At 34.6% G+C, this 11,545-nt stretch overlaps 2 protein-coding genes across 2 annotated transcripts in view; both read right to left on the bottom strand.

The window, feature by feature from the left end:
- Positions 1 to 6,122, bottom strand: part of LOC108906000 (probable cytochrome P450 4d14) — a 27,761-nt gene extending 21,639 nt beyond the window's left edge. Inside the window, exons 1-2 of the mRNA XM_023453988.1 lie at positions 5,828 to 6,122; positions 2,862 to 3,059 (exon numbers count right to left, since the gene is read on the bottom strand). Of these exons, the coding sequence (XP_023309756.1) occupies positions 2,862 to 3,059; positions 5,828 to 5,996 (367 nt within the window). The 5' untranslated portion in view covers positions 5,997 to 6,122. The remainder of the gene's footprint in view (positions 1 to 2,861; positions 3,060 to 5,827) is intronic.
- Positions 6,123 to 8,203: 2,081 nt separating this feature from the next.
- On the bottom strand, positions 8,204 to 9,279 carry LOC111691347 (cytochrome P450 4d8-like). Its single transcript, XM_023453987.1, has 3 exons — positions 8,909 to 9,279; positions 8,775 to 8,843; positions 8,204 to 8,398 (listed from the first exon to the last, which is right to left on the bottom strand). The coding sequence occupies exons 1-3, from the start codon at positions 9,269 to 9,271 to the stop codon at positions 8,204 to 8,206; spliced, it is 627 nt and encodes a 208-aa protein (XP_023309755.1). The 5' UTR covers positions 9,272 to 9,279.
- Positions 9,280 to 11,545: the final 2,266 nt, after the last annotated feature.

Below are 11,545 nucleotides of genomic sequence, written 5' to 3'. Positions count from 1 at the left end.
TACATATTTTTTTCTGATATTGTTTCTCTTTTCAATAATGTTTAAATTTCTGTGATGTCTAGCAAGAGAAAAAAGTTATGAACCAAACAAATTTTGAATTCTAGGTAAAGTGCCCTCTAGCGGCGCATAATGAAACTTTTCTCTGACTGGTCCAATAGAGCTTCATCTACTTAGTGGGTGTGCCAAATGAGAGACTAATCGAACATGAATTAAATAAGTTATTTAAATAAAAAAATTAAAAAAAATGAACTTCGACAAGCTGTAACTTGCGAACAATTGACAATTCGAAAAAAAATTTCATTACATACTGCTATTATTTTAATCCATAGAATCACCTCCCGGAGTTTCCTGACGAAGTTTCAAAACAACATGTATTTCCCTGCAGTTGCACGCGCTAAACTTTATTAACGATTTTTGTTACTTCGGCCTATGGAAATCGGCAGATTATATTTTTCTCGTTTTCCTTGAATTATTTCCTTCAAAATAAAAAAAAAATCGACCGCGCTCGAGAATGTCGGCACGTTGATGTGATGAATTACTTCAAATTAAAAATTGGAGATACCGAAGATATGGGAAATAGATTGTTGTCACTAAAACTACGCCCTAAAAAAACGGTGAAAAACAGATACTTTGAAAACGGAGATTTTTATGAATCTGTTTCCCATCAGAACACAATTATCCTCTATCCAAAAAAAACAAATGAATTTAATTAATAAAAATTATACCTTTGTATTTGATGTCTACGTCGCTCTTCCTTCCATAAAATGGCACGGATGGATACAATCGTAATGTTTCTTTGATTACTAACTCTAAATATTTCATTACATGAATGTCGTCAAAGGTTATAGGTCGGTTTCTGTTTTTCCCAAATATTGTCCGTTGCTCTTCCATAGCTTGTGCCTGTAGAACCGTAGTGATTATTTTTTTACTGTATTTTAAAGGTATGAAACAAACAAATTAAACAAAAAACGACATGCGAAGGAACTTATGAAATGTCCTTCCCTGAAAATAACGAATGGATTATTGAGTTTGAATAAAATTCGGCTCAGGAAAGTGACGGGACTTATAACGGGACACTGTCACTTCGGGAAACATATAAGTATACAAGCTAAGGCCTGTGACAGGTCGATCTGCCTAGTGACGTGACTTGGAGGATGAAACTTCTTTGCATACCCAGGATTTGCACATAGTACAATGAGTAGTAGGATTCCTATGGGCTGAGACATGAACTAAAAGGACAAAACTACTTGCTGAACAGGTTTGAAATGGTTCTTACCTGTACTTCTGGATTTTCTGCTAAAGAATACAAGGCAAAGCTGATGGCTGCACCAGTGGTGTCATGCCCCTGAAAACATATTTTCTCAGATAACTCTAAAATAATTTTCTTTATGCCTAATTTTGTAAACGAACCTCAAACAGCATCGTGTTGACTTCTTCTTTAATGTACCAATCAGGTAAAGGTTCGCCATCTACTTTAGACTGTAACAGTAAATCGAGGAAGGCTAATTTCTTTTTTTCACCCAAATCTTCATCGATTTGCTGTCCTTCACTTCCCTGTAACGCTTTCTTCCTAGCACGAATCAAAGAGTCGGTATTGGCGTGTAAGAGCTTCACATATTTCGATTCCTTGTAATAATCTCCCGTTAGTGCATACAGTGTATTCGACTGCTTCAGGGCCGAAAAACTTCGGTCGGCGGTTATCCTGCACATTTCTTTGACCGCGAAAGCATATTCCGATTGTTTGTTATTTGTCCATCTAAAATTGATGTACTTATTGATTATGTATTATTACACACCTCTACCGAAACAGTTAGTGAGAAAAGTAATGGGAAAAGTACTAGAATGCATAGTCTCATTGCACCATAACCCCATAACCCAGTATTGAGCTAGTCCACGGACATTTTCCCTTACTTGTTATCAGTAACGTAATATTTCGTTAAAAATTACTAAAAGCGACGTCTTCAAACAATAGTTGTTTGTTTAACTGGGCAGTAAAGTACAAGACTTAATGCCGTAGCTGGTAGTTAGACGAGACGCAGCCGAGTCTATGAAAGCAACCAAGGGCCCATCTACTTTACCGCCAAGTTAAAACATATAATTTTATGCCGGTCAATTTTAATTTTATAGCAAATTATTGAATCAGCAAAGCAAATAGAGTGTAATTTATTACCAGAAAAATCGATGAAGACGTATCAGCAAACATATAAAAAATTTATTGATTATTGGGAGAATAACTATGTTTTGATCAATATGGTCAATATCTGTGATGCTTAGGGCTACTTTGAATGTCTACAACAACATCGATATTGGAAAGTATCTAAAATTAAAAGCATTCTTGAAACGGCAATCGGATGGCAATCATGTAAAAAAATCACTTGTTTTTGAAAATGAAAAAATTTAAACATTTCTGACGTATATTATAGTAGGGGAGCCCACGATGCTAAACGGGGATTTACTCGAGCGTCGTAAGGACCGATTGGATTTTGAAGATTAGATGGTAGAAAGAAAAAAGGTTATATGATGTATATCCTTCCACCGGTGGGGGGAGCGCCTACAGGCTTTCAAAAATGTAAAAAAAAACAGTCACATGGAAATACTCGAGCGCGTCAGATATTGGTAGTGTATATGCCTTACGTGTCTCCGATAACGGAGATATGTTAATCTGCCGATTTGGATGGTGGGGGCGGTCATATGGAAAGGTTAAATATGGGGAAAAAAAATTTTCTCGAGCGCGTCAGATNTAGGCCTTCATGCCAAACCGTATCGAAGGCCTTTGCGACGTCCAGGAAGACAGCACCAGTGTACTGTCCCCTGTTGAAGGCCGCCGTGATGTGCTCGGTAAGGCGAACTAAATATCATACCTTCGCTAGTTAACAATCCAGTGCCCAACCAATTGTGTAGAAACCTGTAATCCACGGACTTAGTCAGAACATCCTGCGTGCTTAACAAATACTCGACAAAATCGTAATCAGTTGTTAGAATATTTGACTGCATTACCAAATCCATGTAGATTATCTTGCCATATTGTTTTATTAGTCTGTCAGCATCGTCTAAGATTGCTGTAAAGACAACAACACAATTTATATACCCACTTCCCTTTAAACTCTACCGTAATGATCGTAAATAAAAATCCTCGATTTTCGAGAAGGTTTACAATGCGATTGTCAATTTTGGCTGTTTTCTATATCTGTAACAAAATTATGTGCGTGTCTTCTGTGAAAATGTTTTATTTTTGTAAAAAATATTCTTATACTCTGATTTGTCATAAAATCCAGTGGTGTACATAATATTTTTCCTCTTCTTCAATTACATATAACAAAACTATATACAGGGTGTGCCATCTAAGAGGGATTCTTTTGTAACTCTGTAACTGTAGAATTCATAAAAAAAATAGTTTCAATAAAAGATGCCTGGAATCATATGGGCCATGTAAAGAAAATATTTTTAGCTTGTTCATTTCGCGAGTTCATTTTGTTTTAAATGGAACACCCTGTAGATATATTATTGCATTTTTGAATTCCTTGGTTAATATTAAGTGGAGTTTATTAAATGTACATTGTGTTTAAAACTTACCGTTTTCGAGATAATCAGTTGTTTTTGAAAAAAAATCACAATTTCAGCTCTTTAAATGAAGCTAGATAGCGTCTAAACGGTAAGAGTTAGAAACATTATTCAGACTCGAAAATACTGAGACCCACATTAAATAATCTTAAGAGTTGAAAAACTTTTCAGAATGGAATGACCCATACTAATTGTCATGGGTGAATGCAAAATTGAATGCACTTTCGACTGATATAAAGTTGTCCATACTTATCTTTAACAGTTTTCTAGAAAAATCAGGTTCATTTCTAAAGTCCGAAAAAGTAGCTATGTAACAGCATCAAGAAGGCCTTGCAAAACCACTTTTCTCTCACATTTTATCATGCCTTGGACTGGACAGTGTCAATATTTACTGGCATGTTTAAAAAGTGGTTTGACAAACAAAAGCAATACTAACAACAACTAAAACAAAACGCAAAACGAAACAAACTGAAACTCGGAACACAACAAGGAGAAGAATACTTAGAATGTTGATTTACATCAATTGCTCGAAGTGTCCTCCATTTTGATTAATACACAAACGAATTCGGTTTTTAAGAGACTGTTCAACATTGGTCAACATGTCTGACGTAATTTCTTGAAATGCTACTGTAATGCGATGCCACATATCTTCCGCGGTAGTTGGTGGTGTAACGTAAACTTTGCTTTTTATAAATCCCCATAAAAAGAAGTAGCAACTTGTCCTATCTGGACACCTTGAAGGTCAACTCACTGGTCCTCCGCGCCCAAACCATCTGTCCTGTCGGGAAAAGTTTCGTGTAAAAACTGATGAACCGCAGCGGTATTGTGAGGTGAGCACCATCATGTTGCATCCAAATTCTTCGAAGTGAAGCTAAAGGAATGCCTCCTAACAAATCTTCTAGAGTGTTTGTTAAAAAGTTTAAAAAAACTGCTCCGGTTAGATGCTGGTCAAAAAAGAATGGTCCAACGACATGGGTTCTCAAAATTGCTCCCCATAGGTTCAAAGACCATCGTTGGCTATGAGTTTTCCGGAATTGGTGAGGTTTTATCGTGTTATAACAATGGCTATTATGACTATTAACGAAACCATTTTTATGAAAAGTAGCCTCATCGGAGAACATGACCCGTTTAAAAAAATCATCATCTTGATTTAACATTTCAAGTGCCCACTGACAAAACTCCAGTCTCCGCTGAAAGTCTACTTTTAGTAACTCTTGGTGTAATTGGATGCGATAAGGATGCTTGTGCTGTACTTTTGTAAAATCCTATGTATCCACGTTGTACAATTGCAAGGCCTTCTTGATGCTGACTTGATGCTTGATGCATAGCTACTTTTGCAGACTAGAAAAGAACCTGATGTTTCTTTTATAGATAAGTATGGACAACCTTATATCAATCGAAAGGGCATTCAATTTTGCATTCACTCATGACAATTAATATGTGTCATTCCATTTGTAAAAAAAAAAGTTTTTCAATTCATAAGATTATTAAATGTAGGTGTCAGTATTTCCGAGTCTGAATAACGTACACGTTTTGCTCACAGATTGCAAAATAGAGTAATTTATGCCAAAACGAACTGTGAAAACTGCAGATTACTAACTCTTACGGTTTGACGCTATCTAGCCTCATTTTGAGATCGTGATTTTTTTCAAAAACAACTGACTATCAACTCTACCAAGGAATTCAAAAACGCAATAATATACAGGGTGTTCCATTTAAAATAACAAAGTTAAGTAGCGCCCACGCGAATTTACATGAGTCCAGACAACTTTTATTAAAATCATTTTTTTATAAATTTTACGGGTACAGAGTTACAGAAGAATTCCTCTTAGGTAGAACAAACACACTGTATATACTTTTCATGTCCATTTTAAAAAATGTTTAATATATTTTAATACTTGTAGGTATTAACACGAATTTGACTTTTATCCTTTTATCACAACAAATAAACAACGATTGTCCAGGAAACGATTTCATAAACAATTAGATTATAATGAAAAAATGTTAGGTATGCATTAATAAAAATTTCTTAGTTCATATCCATTAATTAATATTGTTGGCGATTTCAGAAAAAAATAATACCTACGTGTACCTCGTGGTAAAAACAAATTCTCGGACTCAAAGCTTGTCGGTCTCAATTTGCAATGTATTTAAGCAATTTCTAAATATATCAACTTGACTCGAATGAAGCCCAAATCATGGCACTCTTAAAAATTTGACACCCTTGCCCAATAAATGTTGAAATAAATCGTAGGCAAGTACTTACTTCCACAACCGCCGCCAAATTCAAGAGCAGCTCCAATCATAGGCCATCCGGGCACGGCAGGGAGCCATTGCAACTTTCTTTTCCGTGTGTAATTTGTACAAAAATTGTAGAGGACGTACGAACATGTTATAATAAAAATAACGAGTGAAATGTATAACGAGACACCCATGTCTGTTACAACAGAAATGAGAGTTCAGTTAAGTGGCACAAGCTTTTTATAATTTTTAATGATAAAATTTGTTTTTAAGTAAAATTACTACTAAGGCCGATCGCAAACACAACCATTTGTGGTCGCCACAACACTCTGCGGACTGTATTTTGTATGAAGTTTAAATAGTGGTTCGATCCAGCCACGCGCTATGACAGCAGCTGTACTTCGCTACTTGTAGCCGACGACAGCCACTCGTCTTTCAGCGCAAACACAGTTAGTGCAGACGGTATCAGTTTCAAAGAGTACATATTTGTGTGAATCGTATAGCCACGGAGATTTTTGGCTCTTTGACTTTAAAATATTACTAGAAATGAAAATTTTTCTATGCGCATAAAAAAAGTGGGTTTAACTTTTGGCGGCACAATATGTTTTAAAAATTCGAAATATATGTCATATTTTTCTTCCTATTTAATTATGTATCTCTTCAAGAGTTGATTTTAGGTGAGGAAAAAAATGTTTGTAATTAAATTTTACAAAATATGACTAGTTACAAATCGAATGAATCATGATTATTATTGTAAAAATCGAAAAAATCGACAAAAATGGGGTTAAAAAACATTACTTTTTAGTGAATTTTTTTGGGGTCTTTAACTTGGGTATAGGACCTTCATACTTGGCTCAAGAAAAGTTCATGTTATGTAGAATCATCACACCAAATTTCGTCAAAATCGGTTCTATAATTTTGCATAATAATTATGCAATACTGATTTTGAAAAAAAATTTGGAAATTTTCAAAATTTTGCACAGCAAAAACCAAAGCCCTTAGATACTTTGTTTGACCCGTAGGTCGAATGTTCAAATGGTTTAAATAAAGAACAAACTGCACTGATTACTAGTTAACAATTTATTCTAAATAAGAGTTATCTTGCATGTTGATGGTTTAAAGATTCGTTACAAACTGGCTGTCGATAGTGTACATTCCTCCCAATCACATATATAAGGGCTCTCAAGCTTTCAAACGCTTTTTGAAAAATTCGAATCCGTCAATTAGGAAAGCTCTCGCGCTTGTTTAAACATTGGTCGAATTTTTGTACTATAATTTTGTATTTTTGTAATATAATGAGTTAATTTCTGATTTGCTTATATTTTAAACAGTAAATAATATTTGAATTATACCTTAATCACAAAAGAAATAATGATTAAATTAATAATTAATTAATTAATTACTAATTTTCGATATATTTTGAAAATAATTGTTGTTTAAACAATTCTAGAATATTTAAATAAATATGTTTTTGATCTTTGATAAACAGCATATAAGTTTATGCATTTACCTTTGATACAATAAAAAAATAAAGTTGATAATTAAAGGAAGTTAAAGATAAATAATTATCGGACTGTTGAATAATTATTAATGATAGGCATTTGAAACTATGCTAATTGTTTTGTTTTTAAATCGCGAAACATCGATTTAAAAAAAAAATCAAATCAAAATCGGACCTCTAGAAGCTGAGATATTAAAAATTTTTAAGCCCATTAATTCACTTGGACCTGGTAAGTACTCGGAATACCAAAGGTATTTTTCGAAAAATTAGCCCGGATGTCCTAGTACATTTAGTGTAAATGACGGTTAACTTTGATCGGCTATAACTGCATAACTAATCCCAGCCACACACAAAAAAAAAGTTGGATATACTTTTATGCGACATATATTTTTCGTAGTAATTTGGCCTCCTGAATACGAATCTGGGGTCAGAATTGGCCCATACGTCACAATATTTTAATAACCTCAAAAAACTTGTGAAAAGTAGTGAAAATTGATGTATATACTGGAAAAATTTGGAAAAAAATTTATTTCCACATCAAATAGTACATTTTTATGTAAAAGACTGCTGAATTCAAATCCACTATCAGAATTGAGCTAGAACGTGTGTTTTTTTTTCTAACCTCAAAAATCCGAGCAGGACTGGTTATTTTGAAATTCTGAGCGGATTTTGACCAGATTTTGTATAAAGGGGTTTTTTGGATCGCTGATTACGAATTTGAATTCACATTGTAAAAATTCAAGATGGCTGATCCAATANAAGATATGGGAAATAGATTGTTGTCACTAAAACTACGCCCTAAAAAAACGGTGAAAAACAGATACTTTGAAAACGGAGATTTTTATGAATCTGTTTCCCATCAGAACACAATTATCCTCTATCCAAAAAAAACAAATGAATTTAATTAATAAAAATTATACCTTTGTATTTGATGTCTACGTCGCTCTTCCTTCCATAAAATGGCACGGATGGATACAATCGTAATGTTTCTTTGATTACTAACTCTAAATATTTCATTACATGAATGTCGTCAAAGGTTATAGGTCGGTTTCTGTTTTTCCCAAATATTGTCCGTTGCTCTTCCATAGCTTGTGCCTGTAGAACCGTAGTGATTATTTTTTTACTGTATTTTAAAGGTATGAAACAAACAAATTAAACAAAAAACGACATGCGAAGGAACTTATGAAATGTCCTTCCCTGAAAATAACGAATGGATTATTGAGTTTGAATAAAATTCGGCTCAGGAAAGTGACGGGACTTATAACGGGACACTGTCACTTCGGGAAACATATAAGTATACAAGCTAAGGCCTGTGACAGGTCGATCTGCCTAGTGACGTGACTTGGAGGATGAAACTTCTTTGCATACCCAGGATTTGCACATAGTACAATGAGTAGTAGGATTCCTATGGGCTGAGACATGAACTAAAAGGACAAAACTACTTGCTGAACAGGTTTGAAATGGTTCTTACCTGTACTTCTGGATTTTCTGCTAAAGAATACAAGGCAAAGCTGATGGCTGCACCAGTGGTGTCATGCCCCTGAAAACATATTTTCTCAGATAACTCTAAAATAATTTTCTTTATGCCTAATTTTGTAAACGAACCTCAAACAGCATCGTGTTGACTTCTTCTTTAATGTACCAATCAGGTAAAGGTTCGCCATCTACTTTAGACTGTAACAGTAAATCGAGGAAGGCTAATTTCTTTTTTTCACCCAAATCTTCATCGATTTGCTGTCCTTCACTTCCCTGTAACGCTTTCTTCCTAGCACGAATCAAAGAGTCGGTATTGGCGTGTAAGAGCTTCACATATTTCGATTCCTTGTAATAATCTCCCGTTAGTGCATACAGTGTATTCGACTGCTTCAGGGCCGAAAAACTTCGGTCGGCGGTTATCCTGCACATTTCTTTGACCGCGAAAGCATATTCCGATTGTTTGTTCGTCTGCGCGTTTATCTTTACACCCATTGAGGTTTCTGAAACACAAACTTCAAACAATAAGAGAAACAGATTGATAACATTATTTTGAAAAAAAATTAATCACTATAAGCTTAAATATGTACAGGGTGAATCCTAAACGCGTATATACATTTTAAACAGTAGTAAAGTTTACGATTTAGAACATTCATAGATTTTTTTACGAAAAAAATCAATAACAAAAAGTAAAATATAACATAAATATAATTTTTTTTAATGGAAAATGAGTTGGCAGCTGCTGACTTTATCATTGCTACTCCTGTTTTCATCAATAAACTATTTGTGTCTAAATATCGAACTCTTACTTAATAAAAGATAGAGATCTTACAAAATATCTTCACCAAAACCATTTTTTTTAAACTCCAGTTAACTACATTTCGTTGTATTTCTAATAAAGAAATGTACACGAAGTTTGGTAGATGTATTTATAAGCTTACGATCATTTCGACACAACCTACTGTTAAAATAAAAAATTATGCTTTAATTACTACAAATTATTATTATGAAGTAGTTTTTAAATGAAGTAGCAAAAATGGTACCAGTGAATGTAGACCCAAAAATAAGAAGATTGCAGTAAAAATACCGTTAGGTCAGGTGAACGTGCAGGCCAATAAACAGGGGCATCACATTCTCTAAGGGCAAGTGTACTTATGTGCAGGCGCCCCATCGTGCATATACCACATCACCTGACGTGTAGCGAGGGGTACATCCTCAAGTAATGTTGGAAGATTTTCGTTCAAAAATCTAAGATACTCGGTCGCTCCAAGCCTGTGTGGAAGAATAGAAGGACCTACTAGACCAAGGGTCGGCAACTGGCGGACCGCGGTCCAGGTCCGGACCGCGAAATGTAACATATTGGAGCGCCAAAAATTTTTTGAAAGTATAAATTACTCAAATAAATTATTTAAAAAATGTTTTTTACGTTTAAGTGCCAATCTTATCATTTTTTTCTAGTATTTTACAATTGTGTGTGTGTTTTGACTTCTTAATGGTTAGTAAGCAGATTAAATTTGAGTCCAAATAAAAAAATAAGAAATATGAATTTTTTTTCTGGACCTCGTTAAAAATTTTCAAAAGTATTCGGACCCCACCTAAAATTACTTGCCGACCCCTGTACTAGACTATTTCCTACAATTCCCATCCAAACGTTTTAACTGAAATTATGTTGACATCTTGAAACAAATATTTCACGAGTATTTTCTTCCGACCATGAATGAACATTATGAAGGTTTACTGCACCTACTCTGCTCTACTCTAAGATTTTCATGAGCTACATTCAACACAAGACTGTGAGAAACTTGCAGTTGCCTGGATGCCTGTCTTGTGCTTGTACCAGTCTTATTCTAGATGTTCCAGTATAGCTTCCTCAGTTTCAACAGTTCAGACATTACGCCTTCGTCCGGTACCCTCACGATTGCTGAATTTTAGTTTCGTGACGCCTTCTTTCCACCGAGGCCAATGTTGAGGAATAGGTGGGTTTGGATATCTTTGGTGGTATAATCTTACTGCAGCGTTACTATTTTTTCTGGATTCGAAAAACACTTGAAGCATGTCGACATATTCGTCATTGGTATAAATTTTATTTGCCATAATTATTTGATAATAAATTAATGTGTCAATTTATTAATATAATAAATAACAGTTTATTTGTTTTAACATCCNATTTGGCATCATAAGGATTGCTGGTTGATCTCACCTTCATTAATCACACATCTGGAGCCAGATTTTCAGGTGGAGTCAAATTTGTAGGCAGAGTCATAATTTTAGGCCTAGTAGGCGGCATTTTTTCGGCAAAGTCACATTTTTAGATTGAAGGCATAAGCAGATGCAGTGATGTGCTGTGTGGCAGTAATGTGTCCTTTTCCTTGAACTTTAAAATTATTAAGAAATATAAGCATCTAAATGCCATAGGAAAACTGCATAGTAGTTAAAAATCTGATTGGAAAACCATAAGCCCATGCACGACTAAATATATGAAAGTATAAACTTTTTTGTCTTGTCCCATGGAAACAAGCACATCACACTACACATCATTACATGTGTAGAGTCCTTAAGTGATTTTTTTAAGCGAAGTCACATTTTTAGATGGAGTGGAATCTTTTACCTTGATTTATGAAAATCTGGCTCCAGATGTGTAATCACATATCTGAAAGTAAAATTTTCCGCTCTTTTCATTTCCGGGGTCAAAAGTAGGGCATCCCATTTGAAAAAATTAACTTGACCTTGAAATAACCTTGAAGGTCAAGCTCAAGGTCAAATCTAGGA

This window comes from Anoplophora glabripennis, unplaced genomic scaffold, assembly GCF_000390285.2.
Source record: "Anoplophora glabripennis isolate ALB-LARVAE unplaced genomic scaffold, Agla_2.0 scaffold188, whole genome shotgun sequence".
Taxonomy (NCBI): Eukaryota; Metazoa; Arthropoda; class Insecta; order Coleoptera; family Cerambycidae; genus Anoplophora; species Anoplophora glabripennis.
The sequence above is the reverse complement of the archived record's forward strand: the minus strand, read 5'-3'. Positions and strand labels throughout refer to the sequence as shown.

What these genes read in the sequence shown, in the direction of transcription:
- LOC111691347 (XM_023453987.1), bottom strand. Translation starts at nt 9,271, where the DNA reads ATGGGTGTAAAGATAAACGCGCAGACGAACAAACAATCGGAATATGCT. An exon ending in TCAACACGATGCTGTTTGAG is followed by an intron (nt 8,844 to 8,908) that starts GTTCGTTTACAA and finishes ATATGTTTTCAG; the next exon opens with GGGCATGACACCACTGGTGC. An exon ending in CAGAAAATCCAGAAGTACAG is followed by an intron (nt 8,399 to 8,774) that starts GTAAGAACCATT and finishes ACGGTTCTACAG; the next exon opens with GCACAAGCTATGGAAGAGCA.